Genomic DNA, 20414 nt, shown 5'->3' with positions numbered 1-20414 from the left:
CTTAACCTAAGCTTTAAATCTTAGATAACAAGTCTATGCTATTTTTAACAGAAAGATACAACTTTTTCAGCAACATTAATTTTTATATAAAATTTTCGTCTCTTTTTTCTAAAGAAAATGAATGGTTATTTTTAAAAAGGGGAAAAATACGGAACATGCTTAAGGAGGACAAACTTCAAAACATATACGTTTGCAACATCTTTTTCAATATTATTCGGAATCATGAAACTGTATTAGTACGTAGAAAACAATTCGAAGAAATTTATAAATAATAAGTGGACCAAAATGACCATGTTTTGTTGACTTTAGAGCTAATATATATTATACTATAAAATAAACTACAAATCTTTGAATTTAGAAACATATAGTACCTATAAATGTAAGAAACGATGATTATAATTATGCCATTTTAATTACGAAAGCAAAATGAAATTGCTAAACTAAGTTCAAGTCTCATATTATATATTAACATTACATAAATATAAATTCAGTTGGTTTTCTTTTTATGTTCTATGACTTCATTTTTATATCTTTATGCTTTTATGACTTTTAAATAGTAAACACAAATTTATTTCCTTATATTTACAGTTTATGCAAAGACTGTACATGACATTATCTCATGTCCTCTCTAGAAAGTGTTGAACCAAAATTTTATATATATTTTTTGTCGTGTAAGTCAAAATTTCAACTATAGTCAACAAAGGGTGCATAAATTTTGTGAAGATGAACAAGGGTGGAGCTCAACAGAAAGGTCATTCTTCAAAGCAAGCTGAAAACATAATCCTAGTAGGACGGACAGGGAATGGAAAAAGCGCGACTGCGAACAGCCTCATTGGGAGAAAAGTGTTTGATTCAAAGTCACACGCTTCTGGCGTAACCATGAAATGTCAGACCCACGGCGTTGTGACAAAAGATGGTCACAAAATCAATGTGATTGATACTCCAGGTATATTGTTAATTACTTGAACCTTGGACTGAATTGACAGTATGGTCATTGCATTTGATTTCATAAACAATAGGTACTGCTTAACCAAGTCGCCTTGGTCCAGTGGTAGAGGAAGAAAAGTCCCGCCACCTGGGTTCGAATAGCATTGGCCACGGGGATTCGAAGTTTAACCTGGTTTCCTCAGAGTCCAGAAGATTAGTCTTTAGGCCTAAGAAGCCTTTAGGATCACTCTTGAGTAATAAAAAAATAATAGGTATTGCTTGCTTAATGTGGGGCAGGTCTGTTTGACTTGTCGGCATCGGCTGAGTTTATAAGTAGGGAGATTGTTAGATGCCTAACTCTAGCTGAAGGAGGGATACATGCAGTGCTCTTAGTTTTACTTTTATCGGCAAATATCAATTAATATAAAGTTAATAAAAATAAAAAACATATAACTTATTAAACATATAACTTATTAACATAATCATATAAAACAAAATGTTATTTTTATGTTAGTATTATTACCATAATAATTTAAATAACAAGCTTTCAATAGTTATTACTATAATAGATTATAGAAATAAGTATATTACCCTTTAATTATCTTCAACTTATTAAAAAAAAAATAATTCCCAATAAATATAGATTTATATATATTTATAAACAAATATAAAAATGACAACAAATTAGGGGATATCAATATATCATGATGTGTGATTATTTATATATATATATTAGTATGTAAACTAATTAATCTCAACATTTAGTGTCATTATTCATTAAAAATGGAAATATTGATAACCGAATAAGAATATACGTTCTAATTGTATATTCATATATATATGCTATTAAAAAGGAATGAGACAATAACCCTTATCATTATAAATAAACCCAAAAAAATTTATAATATATTTAAAATGAGTGGCTATTAGATTATGGAAAACTGTTATAGTTACTCGATAAACCATAAATATAAATTTGATTTTTAAAACACATAAAACTATATATTGCCATAGATTGTAACATTTTATAAATATTTTTTTACCACGTTCTCATATTTCTCGGGTTCTTACACGAATACGTTGATTTTGGAATTTCAATAATTTTTTCATAATGGTTTTTTTGGTAATAATCGGTCATTTATAGAAAATATTAACAAACTGACTAACTCAAAAGATTTAAATAGCCTAATCAAAAAACTTAAATCAATAAAGTAGATTATTTTCATATAATTTAGTTTAGAATCTGATTGTTAATAACATATAATAAAATTAAATAATTAAACTGAGTAATTTAGTATATGTTGTTATGGTTACATAAGAAATATGCAAAATTGTTATGATTACAAAATAAAATATAAAAAGATATAATATCAATATTTTCTCTACCATAAAATCTCTTACACATTCAAAAATTTCACGGGTGAAACGTATTAAATGCTGTTTTGAATACATAAATAAAAAACTTTAATTACATATTATGTATTTATGTTTGACACAAACAATATTGGTTCTAGATAATAATTTTGCTTAAAATAATTTTTTTAAATTGATTTATCCTTACCTAGTTAGGAGTATTAAAAGGCCAATTCTTGTAAATAAAACCAAAATGAGAAATTTTCTTCCAAAACTACCACTAAAATATATTATTTTAAAACTACCACACAAGTAAAACTAAATTTTTAACATTCAAAACTAAACTCTAAATCTTGAAAAATTTAACCAAAACCCCTATAAACTTTAAATAGTCAACCCAAACCCAAAAACAAAAAAAACTTACATCATTGAAAATCAATTTTTGTATTTGTTGATATATTTGAAAAAATAAAACTTTTGTATAGTGTTTTGAGGAATTCGACTTAAAATACCAAGTTTTAGGTCTATGGTTTTCATATCCGTATACTTTTCATTGTAGGAAGTTATGAGGATGTCGGGTAACCGAAAGGTCGTGATCGATAACAAGACTCATGATGTAGACAAGAAGGCAGAGCAAGTCCATAAGCTTCTCTCCTTAGTAGATGATATCAGAAGGAGCAGCCGTGGAGAGGCATATACCGATGATACATACCATATGATAAAGGTAAAAAATTTTATTTCTAGCATATATTCTCATGTATATATGAAACTTTAAAAAGATCGAATCCCATGGTATCTCAGGAAGAAAAAGAGAAACTACGGAAGAAGCATGAAGAGCTGGAATCAAAGAACTATTCAGAAGAACGTGCAGCGGAAATGAAGAATCAGTCACTTATATCGTATAAGGATAATTTGAAACAAATGTCAGAGCAGGTAAAAGTATCATCATCGATCATAATTGACTGCTTTCTATTTTTCCAATATTAACATTTAACAAGCTCTGAATCCTTTGTTAAGTTGGAGAAGAAGCTCAAAGATGCTGCGGAGGCACAGGAGAAAGCGTTAACCAAGATGACACGAGAAGAGAAGAATGAGCTTAACCTGGACCTTAAGATTCATATCCCCTTGCCGCCAATATCTCCATGCAACATTCTCTGAATAGTAGCTTCTTTTGAACAAAGATTTCCCCCAAACACTATCAGTTAATTATTCTCTGCGAAAGGGATTTTGGGTTTCTATAAGAATATACAAGCAACGAGGATCTGTTCATCCAAATTTTCAATCGTATTCCAAAGCTTTATGTGTTTTCATTTTGTATTACATGCTCTGTGATGTAGTACTTTTTTGGTCTATTCAATTATTATCAATCCACAAATCTGCAAAGACTCACACACTAAGAATACACAAGAGAGCTTAATCTAAACTTAAACAAAGATTTGGGTTTTGAGTAACAACTAGCTAAGAAGCAACTTTAAATAAGCAAACAAACAATGCAAACTGAAAGAGAACAAACGAAACAACTAAGAACAGATTTAAAATCAAGATGAAACAAGAGAACCTTGGGCAAGGTTAATGACTTGGGGGATAGCTAAACAATCTTAGATGTCTAAGCAACAATCAAGAACATTCCTAAAGCTTAGAACACTTATGCAAATCAATTCATTTCTATGATAGAGATTCTATGCTAATCAAGTAATAATCAACAATTTCCAAAAGTAATCACAAGATAAGCATGCATTATAAACAAGTCAAAAAACCACTAAGCACCCTAATCATCAATTTCCATTGGCTAGGAATGCAAAGCTCTTGAATAGGATGGTTTAGGAATTTCAATAAACACCTTCTGGGCATGGAAATCCTAATATCTAGATTCAAGCTTGATCAAGGCTATCTAACAATATTATCTCTAAACAAGATAGGAAACACATAAATAAACCCCTAAACATCAAAGATCAACCATCTATCCCCCTAATCTACCAAGCCCAAAGTCCTAAAAGATCTACTCACTCCTAATCATGATCACACAAAGGAAAAAGCTTGATCTTTGTGAAATCATAACAAGAGGTTATAGATTAGGAGAAATGAAGAAAAGATTACTATTAAAAACTTGAAATCAAACAAAGGTCTCAAAAAATCCAGAAAAGCAAACCTTAAAAACCCTAACAATTGCTAAAAAAAAAAGGATTCTTTCTCCTAATGAGTAGTTAGTATATTTATAGGAAAATAGGAAACTAACCCGGGACAAACCGGATTGGAATAAAACAAATCATAGAAAAACGGAACAAACCGGGTTTTGGTTCCAAAAATTATATTTGATCGACCATTGGTTGATCTCTTGGTCGATTGGTCAAGTGTGGGAAGTCTGGTCAAGTCCAGCTCGGGTTGATCGACCATTTGATCGACCAAATGGTCGATTGTTGAAGTCTGGGGTCCGTCTTGTGTCTTGATCGACCAAATGATCGATTGCTCGGCCGATCGTGTGAAGTCTGGAGGTCTGGTGAAGTCTGGCTCTGTTTGATTGACCAAATGGTCGATCGTTTTGTCTTGTGGCTCCAGTCTTCACTCTGGCTGTATATACGTTCACTCAAACAGGTATAACTCTTTACACGCACATGTGATTGGCCTGAAATCACCTCCATTGAAAGGTTTACTCAATTTCCAATAACTTAGATAGAGAACTCTGGAGCTAAATCCCAAGGCAAGGTCTTCATACGAGTCGATCTTTGAGAGACTGCAGACTGGTTCTGAATCATCGATCATCTTGTGTGCATCCAAATGTGTGTTTTCCATTATATTGCTAATTATTGACTTATTTGGCTCCAAAGCACACTTTCCTTGTGCATCTCTACTCCAGAGATAACAAACTTGATGCAAAATGCAACCTAAACAACCTAAATGCTCATGAATATGCACAAAACAATAAAAAATTAAGCTTTAAAATTACATAAAACACAAGATATCACTCTGTCTAAAAATATATTGTTGTATTTTTTGCCTTATGTGGACTTTCCTGTATATATTTATGTTTACATGTGTATGGTCACGTATATACTTGTGAATGAAGGATCTTGTTATTGCATATATATAAATGGCCTACAACAAAGTTGATGTTTTAAATGGTTTACAACAAAGTTCATGGTTTAAATGGCCAAAATTTGAAAGTTCATGGTTTAAATGACATTTTTCCTTATAATTAGTCACCCATCCATTCAATCTATACTAATATTTTTGCAGCCGTTGTTGCTCAAAAATACGTTTTTGGAATGTTTTTGCATTTTAATGCCATTAAATTTTGTAGACCTCTGATCATTTTATGGGCTCCTTGATAATAATCAATGTACATAATTTATGGGCCTTCGTATGTTTAGGTTGTATAAAAATCGAAGTCCAAATTGTAAAAAAATTTACATTGCACTATAAACCACATAAATGATATCCTTAATTGTCTTACCTTAGTTACCATCGCTGTATATACATGATTCTCTACTATAGGAAGTTCATCATATAGCGTGAAGAGACATGATTTACTTACCTTAACAATCATCTCTCTATATACACCTTCCTCACTTTCCACGGGTTATATAACTTTAAAGGATATAATTCCAATATAATAATGTTTTTTAATCCTTTTTCTGGGTCAAAAAAAAATTTAAAACATAAAAATTATACTTATGTTTTAAGTAAAAAATAATTACTAGATTTACAGAAATTAGGCAAAAATTGCCTATATTATTAGATTAGTATATAAATAAAATAACATAATATCATTCAATTATACACATTAACACATATTATTAAGTCACACAATCATGAGAGATATATAGATTTTTGAAAATAATTAGACAACAAACTTAAACACAAATTATATTTTAATAATATATAGATTATATTTATAAAAGATAAAATAATATTTTGTCCCACGGGTCCTGACACAAATATTAAATACAATGGCTAATTTAGCTCACCTTGACAACAACAACGTGTTCCAGAATTTTAAAAGGATTGATATTGAGAACCGAATGCAAAAAAGTTATGTCCGTTAAAACCGAATGCAAAATCCGCCCATGGACCTATAATTAATATTTATAAAATAACTGAAAAAGAAATATATTCTAAAAGATTAATTTAAAATTGGATAGCCCTTTGGTCGACCCGCTAACCCGTTAAAATCCACAACTCATATGGATTTGTCAAAACAGGTCTAATATATTTGTTTCCATACCCACCCCATCGTGATACTATTTGGGCCAAGTCCACGGGTTATAGGTCCGCTTAGCATCTCTACTCTTCTCTTTCATTATTTTCACTTCATTTTGCAAGAAATAAATCAATATAACTTTAAAATGGCTTCCCTTTTTTGGGTTAGGATACTCTCAGTGTAATAGAGTCTTTAACCATCCAGGAAAAATATTTTGTCGGAAAAACACCCTTATCCTCTTACTTTTCACCTGTTTACATCCTTGTTTAGTATATTCTGGGTTTCTAATTCTCATCTATTATGTTTCTCCAAGATCTTCAAAACCTTCTTCTTATTCTGAAACTCTGCTGCTATCAGCCTGTCTATCCTGAAATCAACCGAAGCTCCTAAAGTATGTGTGAATCAATTGATAACATGATTAAGGCCATGTCACTAGAAGAAGCAGATGAGCCATTTAATCTGCCGGATCTGCCCCAGTTTTCTTCAAAGAATACAAATTCTATGAGTTTAATGGGTAGAATTCTCAATCCTGATTGCCAAAACGTTTCGGATATAGTTTTGGATATGCCAAGGAAGTGGTTAATTTATGACAGGGGTTAGGGGAGTGGCTCTTTCGAAAGACAAATTCTAATTTATCTTCAAGTACGAACAAGATTTGGAAAAGATACTTAGCCTGGGGGTGCATACGTATAATCAGTGGACAATAGTCCTTACTAGATGGGTTGAATCACCTACGCCTGCTTACCTCCAATCAATTCCAATATGGGTACAAATTCGCAATATACCGGTTAACCATCACACGCAAGAATCAATTAAGGTATTTGCAGAATTCGGAGGACCAGTTACTCAACTTGATTACGATCCATCAATTTCTTAGAATCAGGATTTTGTTCGAGCGGAGATACTTTTTGATGTTTCAAAATCACTTCGAAGATTCAAAGTGATAGTTCTTCCTTCTGGTGAAGCTGTTACAATCCTATATGATTATGAAAGGATTCAGAAGAGATGCTACTTCTGCCAGCGTCTCACACATGAACGAGAGAAGTGCCCTCTGTTTCTTCATAAGCAAAAAGAATTTCAGGGCAAAGAGTTACAGCACTTAGTTCATGATAGATCCACAGTCTTGGAATCTTTTACTTCTCCGGCTCTAACCTTTCCAATTGAACAAGACTTGGCTCCTCCAATCCGGAAGATTAGCAATCCAGTTTCACCCATGTTGTATGAAGACTCAACAGACGCTCAACTTGGAACTCAAGAACAGACTTTGAAACCTACCTTCTGCCTCTGCAAGGGATCCTCCAGACATAGCAAACCTTTATGAAGTTCCGTTGGACTCTTCTTATGTCTATGATATTCTTAACTCGGATGCTAGCACTTTTGGAACAGCAAAAGCAATTTTTTCCTCCAGAAAGAAATCTCTTAAGCCAACACGAAACAAAATAGGTATTCTTATACACTATCCTCCAATAAATTCTGAATTAACCTTAGATTCAGGATTAAATTTGTTGGGTAAAAGGAAAGGTTCAGTAGAAGAAAATAAGCTTCACAAAGTAGCTAAGAACACAAAACAAAAGATGGTCCCAATTGAGGGATCGTCTACAATCTAATGAGCATTCTGAGCTGAAATTGTCAAGGATTGGGACGGTTCCAAGACTTGACAATTCCTCGTCTCAAGGAAATACTTAAAGAATATTTCCCTGAGATTTTGTTTTTGATGGAGACTATGAATAATAGTAATGTTTTGGTAGATATACACGAATGGTTAGGATATGATAGAGTATTTACTATCAACCCTATAGGAAAGAGCGGAGGTTTAGCTTTATTTTGGAAAATCAATGTTGATATCACCTTTCTTTATGTGGATAAGAACCTCCTAGACCTCCATCTTAAGTTTGGTTCACTAGATTTCTTCGTCTCGTGTGTATATGGAGATCCGTTGTTTACTTACCGACCATTAGTTTGGGAAAAACTAATGCGTATTGGTTTAACAAGAAAAGAAAGTTGGTGTATGCTTGGGGACTTCAACGAAATTCTGAAGAATGGTGAGAAAATAGGAGGACCTAGAAGAAGCGAGGCCTCCTTCTTACCTTTTGTGGACATGCTCAGAACCTGCGATATGACTGAACTTCCTTCTCATGGTAATAGCTTCACTTGGGGAGGTAAAAGAAGTGACTTGTGGATCCAGAGCAAATTAGATAGATGTTTTGGGAATAAAACCTGGTTTAACTTATTTCTAGCCTCTAATCAGCAATTTTTAGAAAAAAAGAGGATCCGATCACAAACATGTTCTTGTCAAACTTTTATCCTCTAGTAGTCCTTGCAGAAGGAATTTTAGATTTGATAAAGGATTATTAAATAAACCCCTGGTTAAAGAAGCTATCTCCCTTGCTTGGTTCAACAATTCTCCTATCTCTTCAATCTCGGATAAGATTCAGAGATGCAGGAAGGCTTTAAGAAATTGGAAAAAGGAAAATCAATTCAACTCTTTAGATAAAATTAATCAGCTTCATATTACTTTAGAACAGGAACAATCTTCCTCTTTTCCTTCCTTTTCTCATGTTCATGGTCTTAAGAATCAGTTGCTTCTAGCCTATAGAGAAGAAGAGACCTATTGGAGTCAACAGAGTAGGGAAAAATGGTTACAGGAAGGAGATTGTAACACAAATTGTTTCCATGCCTCTGTTCAAGCAAATAGATCAAGAAATAGAATTCATGCCTTGATGGATACCAATGGGAACATTCAAAAATCAGAGGCTTCAAAAGAAGAGGTTGTTATCACTTCCTTAAACGAATTATTCCATTCATCTAACCTAAGCAGTTTCGATTGGTATTCCATGATTTTCATCCTAAAGTTTCTGCCCAAATGAATGAAATTTTAATAAGCAAAGTGACTAGTGGAGAAATCAAAAAAGCAGTTTTTTCAATAAACCCTACTAAAGCCCCGAGAGCAGATGGAATGACAGGCCTGTTCTTTCAACATTACTGGGAAATCATCGGTCCTCAAGTTATAGAGGAAGTGCAGAGATTTTTTAACATAGGAACCTTTCCAACTGAATGGAACTACACACAGTTTTGTCTTATTCCTAAGGTCAGGAATTCCAATCTAATGTCAAATCTTAGACCAAATAGTTTATGTTCAGTCCTTTATAAGATCATATCCAAGATTATAGCCTCGAGACTGCAACCCCTCTTACCTGAAATAGTGTCCCCAACTCAGTCAACCTTTGTTTCCAAACGTCTAATATCTGACAATATCTCAATAGCTCATGAAATGGTTCATGCGTTGAGAACTCATCCTTCCATTTCTTTAGAATACTTGGCAATAAAGTCTGATATGTCCAAAGCCTTTGATCGATTGGAATGGAATTATCTTCAGAGATTGTTAATTACCTTAGGGTTTCATCGTAGGTGGGTTCAGTGGATTATGTTTTGTGTTACCACAATTACTTATTCTGTCCTACTAAATGATCAATCCTTTGGCATGATCTCCCCTCAGAGAGGCTTGAGACAGGGAGATCCTATCTCTCTCTTCCTATTTTTTCTTTGCAATGAAGGTCTTACCCACATGCTGAATAGAGCTGAGACTGATGGGTCAATTCAAGGAATAAAGTTTTCTAATTTTGGGCCTTCTCTCCATCATCTCCTTTTTGTTGATGATAGTCTCTTTAGTTGTAAAGCTTCTCTCTACCAGGTTAACAACCTTCAAAGTATATTGCGGTCTTATGGTGATATGTCGGGTCAACAGATTAATGTCAACAAATCTTCGATAACTTTTGGCTCAAAAGTAGATCAGCACACTCAGAACTCTATAAAGATCTGAGTGCAGGATCTTATTTAGGCCTTTCAGAATGTTTTAGTGGATCACAGGTAGATATGCTTGACTATGTCTATGATAGACTGAAATCTAGACTCTCAAGATGGTTTGATCAAACTCTTTAGGAGGAAAGGAAATCCTTCTGAAAGCAGTTGCTCTGGTTTTGTCTGTATATGCGATAACATGTTTTAAGGTTTCTATTACCACTTGTCAAAAACTTACTTCCGCAATGTGTACTTTTTGGTGGAATTCAATGGAACATAAGAAAAAGATTCACTGGATAAGCTCGGATAAGCTCTACTTAAGGAAAGATCAAGGAGGACTAGATTTTAAGGATCTGCAGGCTTTCAATCAGGCATTATTAGCTGAGCAAGCTTGGAGAATCTTACAAAACCCTGACTGTTTGTTTGCTAGGGTTATGAAGAGTAGATACTTTGATAACAATCAGATACTAACAGCAGTAATGGGTTACCGACCTTCTTACATTTGGAGAAGTGTTCTTCATGGTAGAGAACTACTGCTGAAAGGGATCAACATAATGATTGGCAATGGTCAAAATAATTATGTTTGGACCAATCTGTGGCTCTTAGATGATGGACGAAGAAGAATTCCTTTAACGAAAAATATTTTCATTAATCTGGATTTGAAGGTATCTACTTTAATTAACTTGTTCACGAGAACCTGGAATCAAAGTTCATTAGAGGAATTATTTTATCCCAGAGACGTGTCTATTATTTTAGCGAATAATCTAGTAATATCAAAGTCAGACTTTTGGAGTTGGATACATACTAAGAATGGAGATTATTCAGTCAAAACAGGGTACACTTTAGCAAGCCAATTGAATAAACCGAATCTGATCTTTGAAGCAGAAATGAGACCCTCTCTTAACGATCTAAAGACTCAGGTGTGGTCTCTACATACCTCGCCAAAAATTAAAAATTTCATTTGGAGGGCTTTAAGTGGAACTATTGTTGTTGCAGACAGATTGGAAAGTAGAGGATTGAGCAAAGATCTGAGATGTCAATTTTGTGGACATGAGAAAGAATCTATCAATCATGTTCTTTTTTCTTGTTCCATTGCCAGACAAGTATGGGCGCTGTCGGAGATTCCTACCCCTGAAGAAGGTTTTCATCAGGTCTCTGAATATGCTAATATCTCCTATTTGCTCTCTATAGATAACAATCAGCAAATCCCCAATTATATTAGAAAAAGCTTTCCCTAGATGCTTTGGTACCTATGGAAACACAAAAATGAGTTCTTTTTTGAAGGAAAATCAAAGGATATACTAGTTTTGGTTCTCAAAATAAGAGAGGAAGCAACGTTATGGGTTAATGCTCAAGGTTTGGAAACTCGACAGGCTAGTTCCAAAGTCCCTGGATTGGATTAGTCCTCCAAACTCTTGGCTGAAATGTAATATCGGAATGGCATGGTGCAAAACTACTCAAACAGGAGGCTTTTCTTGGTTTAAGAGATTGGAATGGCAAAGTTAAGATGCATAGTCGACGTTCATTCTCTAACATTACCAGTTTGGTGGATGCCAAATTTCAAAGTACCATGTGGGCTATTGATATTATGGTTAATCATCATATTTACCAGGTGATCTTTTCATCAGAAGCCTCTCAAATGATCAATGCAATTAACTATTCTCAAGAATGACCTTCTTTCCAGTTTTATGCATCGGAAATAAGAAGAAGTCTCTGCTTCATAAAAGAGTGGAAAATGGAGAATGCACAATCACATTCCAATCAAGGAGCTACCCTTATTGTCCGTAGTGCGACTCAAAAAAATTTCTTCCAGTCGTACGTAGCTATGGGTCCTCCAAGGTGGCTTAACAGCCTTTTTGCTTTAGAAGAACCGAAAAATACATAGGCTTCTCCTGGTTGCTAGGTTTGAATTAGGTATAAGATTAAATATTCTGAAGAGGTTTGATAGATGTTTTTTTGTCTCTTCCCAGTTTTTTTCTTTTCAATGAGTTGACTTTATCTGATTCCCTTCACTTATCCTTTTTTCATCTTATCTCGCTACTTTCAATCCTTTTGGTTCTACTACAGTATATATTTTCTCCCTTGATCCTGTTGTTTGGATAACTTCTGCAGTATTCTTAAAATTTTATTACCTCTTCCTTTTTCCTTCTTAACCCTTCTCTCTCTTATATATAACCATTACTAGCGTTTTCAAACCTCATCGTTTTCCTTCTTAGAGAGTCTAATGGAGAAAGATCTATGGGATGAGATTCAAAATTTCGCACTAGGGAGAGAAGACCCAGAACTCCTAATCCCAAACTCAGATTATGAAGATGTCCTAGCAAGTAACAGGCTTAGCTTGATCTCCGGACCACTAAATCCTGTGGATCAAAATCTGTTTGAAGTGGCGGCAAACCTTCATACAGCCTGGGGACTAGCATCTTCGGTTTTGTCCAGTTTCGTTTCCATTCTGAAAGAGAGCTGATATCAGTACTACGCCGGGAACGATGGAGCTTTAATAGATGGTTTGTTGCCTTGCAAAGGTGGGATGACTTACCACGTTAGGATTTCTTAACTTCTTTAGATCTTTGGGTCCAAATCAGGGGTATCCCTATCTCCTATGTTTCTGCTAAACCTATCCGCAGGATAGCTAGATCATTAGGGGAATTAGTGTAGGTGGACTTTGAAGACTCAGTTACCAACCAGATTTCATTCCTCCGAGTGAAAATCAGGGTTTCCATAACTGATCGCTTTAGGTTTTTTAGAAGGGTGAGATTTCAAACAGGTGACAGAGCCATGCTAGGATTTCAGTATGAGAAGATGGAAAAAATCTGTACTAATTGCTGCAGGATTATGCACCCTACCTCTCGATGCCCCTTTGAGCCTACCAATCCAAATCATTACAACAACCAAGATGATCAAGCTCATCAACGAAGAAATGATGGAATCGAGGATCCGGATTTGGCCCCTATCTCACAACAATCAAGTCCTGTCGCTCAAGTCCTTGTCTTCGTTCATGAGAGCCAACCTCCTCACCCCACGAAACGAGCTTCTCCTTACTTTGCCTTAGCCTTTCCCCACTTTGAACTCTTTGCCACAACCGTGATTCAGAAGAGTATGTAACTATGAACTTGCTCATATATTCATTTGTAATGTGATTGTCGACTAATGTGATGTTTTCGGTGTAGTTATGTTGATAGATATTTACAAACAACACTCTGACATTGGCAAGATACATACAAGGAGAACATAGACCCTGTAAATGGCGAAAGATTGTGGAAGAGAACGGGCAAAGGACCAATTGAAGTGCCTGATAAGAGGAAGAAGCGAGGGCGCCCAAAGAAAACAGGATAAAGGAGCCAGGTGAATCATCAACTAATCCAACTAAGCTTACAAGAGAAGGTAAAACTGTGATTTGTAGCAATTGTAAGCAAATAGGACACAACAAGGGAACCGGCACATAACAAGCAGTACAACCTGCTCCTCCACGCAAAAGGGGCAGACCACGAAAGAGTCTGGTAAGTAATTTGGATTAGGTGTAAGATGATATTTGTTTGATTGAGTATGACTAATGTGTAATCATGGTTGTGTTATAGGATAATGATGACCCATGAAGCTTCCAAAATGCACCAAAAAGGTGGAGGGCTGCTCAAAGTCAATCTACACCACCTCTAGCTCAAAGTCAATCCACACAAAATCAAGAAGTTCCGCAACATTCAATTGCTCCAGCGCAACATTCAAGTGCTCCAACTGCAACTAAAAAAACTGGTACATGACGTGCACGTGGACGTCCTCCTGGACGTGGAAATGGTTGTGGCAAGGCTCAAGGCAAGTTTCGTGGTAAGGGTCGTGTAAGTGGATCTGATGATGCTCCAAAGCCGCCTGTATTTTTTATGTCACCTTGGTCTGATAAGGTGTTTGGCGTTTGGAGACCTGAGAAAAAGTTGGATTAGTATTAAGACCAGTCTCTACCAGTCTTTTGTGTACCAACTATCACTTGTAGGATGATTTTGAGTAGGATGATGTCTTTCTTATCATAGGTTCATGATTGTTTTTGGTGGAGGGATTCTTATAATTTCAAACTATCGGCTATGAATGACATTAGATGTTTTTTGGATTTCAGTTTTTTGGATTTCATTTATAAGAGTACAATTACATCCATAGATAAAGATAGTCAAAACAACTTTAAATTCATAAGAGTAACCTACTTCCCCATTGCAAGAATCAACCCAATTACAACAATGAATCCGCCCCAAGACAACAAGATGAACTGTCGAAGCATTTTTTCCCTCTCAGTAGCTGCCATAACTGAAATCTCGAGCTTCTTTTTCTCTTCATCCTCTGTCTTCAGTAAATCGGTGTTGGAACCACTTACCATTTGCTCATTCATTGCCCTAAGAGATTCTTTCAGCTGCTTAATCTCATCTATCGCCTCTAGTAAGCTCACCTTCTGCCACCCATATGGTGAGTGTTCATCTGCCCAATTGCAGAATCCATGAACAACACATTTATAGAATCTTCTACCCGGATTGTCATTGGTCCATGACTTCGCAACAGTTGTAACTCTACCACATGTGCTGCAAAGAGGATCCCAGCTCCGGTTTGAATTCACATCAGACCCTGAACTTTGGCTCACCATTCTCTCAAACCAAACTCACCATTCTCTCAAACCAAATTTGATTTTCTGAAATTTTAGGGTTCTAAAACTCGAAATCGATTTGGGGGAAGAAGAAGAGGGCAAAATTGTCTTTAGTTCCTTCTAATTAACCACGTGGGGTTATATTTTAATCCTGATTAACATTTCCGTCACTAGAGTTAACAGTCGTTATGTGTAAGCCTTGTTTTAAAAATCTCCGCCTAGAACCGATTACGCCCCGTAAAATCGCTAGGTCCACTCTCTCCGCCTTGATTAATGACTAATCCCCGCCTAGCATCGATTATCTAATTATACCTGTCCAATTTGATTATAACCCGTACAATTCGATTACTTCCCGCTTAATTTTGTATATAATAATTATTTTTAAAACCAAATATAAATCAAATATGTATTTTTGTTATTTAGACATTTAAATTAAGAGTTTATGATGTTTTACAATAAGTAATATACAAACTTTTAATGAAAATCATAAATTTTCTTTTAAATTATGTTTTTATGTGTTTACCAGAATTTTAAAGACAATACTATAATTTTATATTTTATTTGATATTTTTATTTTAAAATAAACAGAACTATACATATATTTAATACTATATATTTTTTATTTTATTATTAATTTAATAAAATAATCCTAAAACTAATTCCTGATTAATTCCTGTTTAATTTACGATTTTTTTGTTAGGCGCTAGGCACAGTCCAACCGCCCGACTAGCGCCTAGCGATATCTAAAACAGGGTGTGTAAGTATGGATCAACCGTTATTAATAAAATGAAGATTTTTAAAGATAACGGAAAATAAACCAGATATTTTTTGGGAAATTTAATAACTAGAGGAATTAAACGGCAAAAAAAAATTAGTTGGCGTATTTTTCGGGTTTTCCCCCATAAAATAACTACAGTATTATAATTACATTTGTTAATTATTAATAATTAAAATAGAAAAATTATATATCCTGCATTAACTAGCACGCAACACAAAACCTAGCGACTTAATGATTCACTCCTTCTAGCATGATTCACACTATAGCAATTATCCATGCATATTTAGTCCTCATTCATTCATGCGACAAACATTTTGTAACGAACAGAGACGACATTGACGGTGGTGAGGACAGAGAGCTCCCTCTTTCTCACGAGCTCTCTAGGGTTTTTGGCGGCTTTCTTTAGTTTAGTGGGCCTCTATGTTTAGGGAACGAAGAAGATCTTTTTCATTTTCTATACTCACAAAAACCTTCGTGAATAGGATTTCGGATATGCCATGTTCACAACAAAAAAAAGAGTCAATTTAACTACTCATAGGTGATAGGCCACTTTGCCACCTACACACTTATGATTTCCTTACCTTTCTTCGGTCTTTATCATCCTCCATTGAATTAGGTAAATGGATTACACAATGCTACATGGAGAAAAGTAACCCCAACCCTCAATGCTTATTGAGAAAAATCTTTATTAAATCAATTAAAAACATCTCGCCTTTACAAAGTATAATGCAAACAAGAAGAAAATGAAAAAAAAAAAAAAATTAGGCTACAATCGCCTAATCATTATAAAGGAAATGTATATAACAAAAATGAAAACGAAACATAACGAAAGCAGACACTCCTCAGTTCATATCAAAGGTCCAAGACCAAGAGCATGCTCAAACTAGGAATATAGAAGATACTCTACGTCAGAAACATACAGTCTCGGGCAATAGTATTTTATTTTTCATAAAAGGGGAAGGCTGTGGGGGAGAGACGATGAGGTTCCGGCTTGGTTGAACTGGTTCTCGGCTCGAACATCCTGACCTGACGGGTCTTCTCTCGCATACAAGACTTGGTCATTGGGGTTCACTTCCTCTTGGACAACTTGATTTGGACAGCGATAGGCAAAGTGCCCACGCATCCCACATTCACGACACACAACACGCTCCCGGGATAACAACTGTGGCAGCGTCGTTCTCCAACAGTCCTTGGTTCGGTGTCCTACTCCTTCACACACGTCAAAGTAGTAATTGTTCCTGATATGAACACGATCTGGGTAAGTCACCCTCTTCCGAGCGGTAGCTCTGGTCCTCAAACGGCCTCTCGGCTGCGTAGTCACGGTCTGCGCTCCACGGTCAACTATCCTTGGCCTCTTGGTACTACTCTCTCCTTCCTCAAATCTGACACATTCTCGGTTCAGCCTCCTTGCTTCGTCCATCTTGTTGGTCATCTCTATCATCGGATCTCTTGGTACTTCCTCCATCTCCCTTAAGCGGTTTAGTGACCTCTCATTACTTAGGTCCTCCTCCAGCATCCTCGGATTCCACCTTCCTTCTCTCGGAAATTCTCCTTCCTCTTGGTCGATTTCTGGCTGCAGCAACACCATCTGCAATGGTATGGCTCGAATCGGACTGATTCGCTTTGGTACAACTCGGTCCGAACTGCTTCGCTCCTACACCTCTTGGTCTGAAAGGTCTTGCTCCGGCACAACTTGGTGTGATCTGCGTACTGGACTAACATTGTCCCTTGGCTCCATAGTTGGTTCGGTCTCCGGTACTGGATCTTGCGGCACATAGTCCTGATCATCCCTCAGCTCGATCACTAGGGTCGGTATGTCATCTTCTTCGTCCGATGATATTTCGATCACCTCCACATATTCTTCCTCCTCCGATGTTATCTCATATAACTCAGAATCTCCATCGCTTGAGTTCTGGTCTCACTCGCTCTTCGGTACCACTTCGTCACCACCAGCTTCATTTGTTGGGTATACTTCGATCAGAAAATTGAGAATTCTGTCGATTGCCTCCGGATGTTCTCTCATGTAATCCATGGCATTAGCGTCATCAATCTGGTCTTCTACAAGGTTCAACAGCAGATGCTGCAACCTATCAGCGATCTCGGCATCTTCTTCTACATGGTCTCCAACTGGAACGGTTTGAAAATTTCCTTGCGCGTCCATTCTGACTTGGATAGGACTCGGCTCTCCAATCTCCAACACCACTGTTTGATCATCCTGATCCACTTCCACCTCCTTCGACCCTTCCAGGTATTCTGATGGATCGGTCTCAATAGACGGGTTAGCGTCATTCTCGTCCAGTAGTCCGTCAACACTCCAAGTATCTGGATCAATAGGCTTGTGACTGCTTTCTGATTCGGTTGACAAATAACCATTATGATTCTCGTAATCACCATGTCTCGGCCACTCTCCTCCTGAACCATCCCCATGTCTCGGCCACCCTCCTCCTGAACTATCCCCGCAACCTGATTCACCTGAAGACATCTAAACACACACACAAGGGTAGGTAAGTTGCTAGTCAGGTCTAAGGTTTACACTCAAACTAGACAAGCAAACAACCGAACTCTAATTTGTGTTTTTGCGACGCATTTACTCGATAAAACATTGAAAAGCACAAGTGCCCGCGGGTTCAAAACACCGCTCTGATACCATGCTTGTAACACCCCCGAAGCATCCTATGCCCCGGACGAGGGCTCGGACAGCCCGCGGAACGTCACGTATGGGAATCGCACCCGGGTGGTCCGGTCGAGGGACGGAAGCTGCAGCTTCCCGACCAGTCCTCCTAGACGTTGACTCCGCCCGCGGCCGAGGTTCGCTTAGGCTTTGCAACCCTCGCGGTCCTGGCGCGTTGTGTTGGCCCGGACAAGACCAATGTATCAGATGCAACTTGCCATGTTTCCCCCAAAAACTGAATATATTACTTTAATAAATTATTACATTGAAAATAAGTTATCAAGCAATATACATAAATAGTCGGATACTTTCAAGAATACATCTTAGGAAAATATAGGGTTTTACAAAAACACAGAAAATCAATCCCTATCCGGCACCCTAAAGTTTGCTCCAACTCTTGACCCTTCCTAGTCTTCCTGCAAGTCAAAATTTTATCATGAGTAATCTAAGATTACTCAGTGAGCCTGGGTACCCCTTTCCTAAACATGCTTCTAATTTTCCCCACCCCGACTACCCCAACAAGGAAGGAAACAAACAAGCAAGCAATCAAAGCTTTGCAACAGAAACGATAGCGGAAGCAAAACAACAAGCAAGTAAAGAAGGTTAGATCAAGCAAGACTCGGCTCAAATCACCTAGACTCTTTACTCCAACACAGCGAACAAAGACGACTAGAATACAACAAGGGTAACTTGGGTACTCTAGACTCTTTTTCCTAAACAACACAAGACGACTAGAATAATCAAGGATTACTCGACTACCCTAGACTCTTCACCTATGGGACCTCGATAATCTGTTCTGTTCCTTACCTCTGCCCATGCGGAAACCACAAAGGTAACCCGCATGTGCCATCCAATGCTACGACGTCAAGTAGTTGTCGTTCTAGTAGCTAGCTAGACACGACTTTGTCCCGCGCGAGTGGTCATTGAGAACTCTCGCGAGACAACCAACTATGCTCGGAAACAGAAGATCGACTACTCTATCCTACCTACGACTCGAGAAGAACACTTACATAATTCAAGAGACCAGCTAAGACAAGTACTACAAATTCAAAGGGTTAGTGAAAATAACTCTAAGAATCTAGTACTATAATACAAGCAATTCAAGCAAGAAAATTCAAACATAACAAGCAAGAAATCAAGCAAGAAAATCACACAACAATCAACAGAAAACAAGAATAAAAATTCAAGCAACCTAGATTGTTCTACATGCATGCAACCTCCCTAACCGATTTTTAAGCAAGGAAATATTGCAAATAAAAATCTACCAATTTAATCATGCATGCAACCGATTTAATCAATTTTTACGCAAAAATTTATTGCAAATGAAAATCTATCGGTTCTATCAATCCTGCAACTTTGTGGTCCAAATTTTAACAAGTCCAAATTGCTAAAAATGCATCAAATTCATCATGAAAATATCCAGTTCAATTCTCCACAGGCATGGTGATTCCTAGCATAATTCTATGTGATTTAAACATGAATTCTAGCATGAATCCTACCAATTTATGCATGCAACATTTATCTGATCCTACCATGATCCTAGTCTAAATGCAACACACAATGGGTACGTACAAGGTCCATAGGAACCCTGCAGCACCCCACGCAAACTACCACAGAACTCACCACAGGACTCACAGCGATTTAGCAGATTGATGATCGGATTTTACAGCATCGCGGATTAGACAACTTCCTCTCGCGCCTAACAGCTTCTCCGAACAGCGTCTCGCCTTGTCTCCAACAACGTCTCGCCTCTTGACCCGAACAGTGTCTCGCCTCTTGACCCGAACAGCGTCTCCCTCCGGTCTCTCTCTCTCTCTCTCTTCGCCTTTGAGAGAGCCAATACTTAGAGAAAATTTTGAGTTTTCTTTAAGTTGAGAGAATGTCGAAAATGAGAAAGGGAAGTTCTCTTATATAGAGGTTTATGGGCGGTGCAACTCGCCAATGCATGGCGAGCACACGGTCGCTTCCCCTTTGCTCCTTTACGAAACTTGGTGAGCAAGTCTTCTAGATGAAGAGAATCTCTCCTTTCTCTTGCATGTGTGCATGAACTCCCATTGGCCACTTCCTTAAG

General features: G+C 36.7%; 2 protein-coding genes across 2 annotated transcripts; one reads left to right on the top strand and one right to left on the bottom strand.

The window, feature by feature from the left end:
* LOC104743764 (immune-associated nucleotide-binding protein 8) lies at positions 724-3648 on the top strand. Its single transcript, XM_010464810.1, has 5 exons — positions 724-946; positions 1225-1334; positions 2840-3004; positions 3082-3213; positions 3298-3648. The coding sequence occupies exons 1-5, from the start codon at positions 724-726 to the stop codon at positions 3436-3438; spliced, it is 771 nt and encodes a 256-aa protein (XP_010463112.1). The 3' UTR covers positions 3439-3648.
* On the bottom strand, positions 14460-14894 carry LOC104743763. Its single transcript, XM_010464809.1, has one exon. It carries the CDS (start codon positions 14892-14894, stop codon positions 14460-14462), a length of 435 nt encoding a protein of 144 aa, XP_010463111.1.

The sequence above is a fragment of the Camelina sativa genome, chromosome 14 (genome assembly GCF_000633955.1).
Source record: "Camelina sativa cultivar DH55 chromosome 14, Cs, whole genome shotgun sequence".
Lineage (NCBI taxonomy): Eukaryota > Viridiplantae > Streptophyta > Magnoliopsida > Brassicales > Brassicaceae > Camelina > Camelina sativa.
Note: the sequence above shows the minus strand (reverse complement) of the source record. Positions and strands in the feature narration are given on the sequence as shown.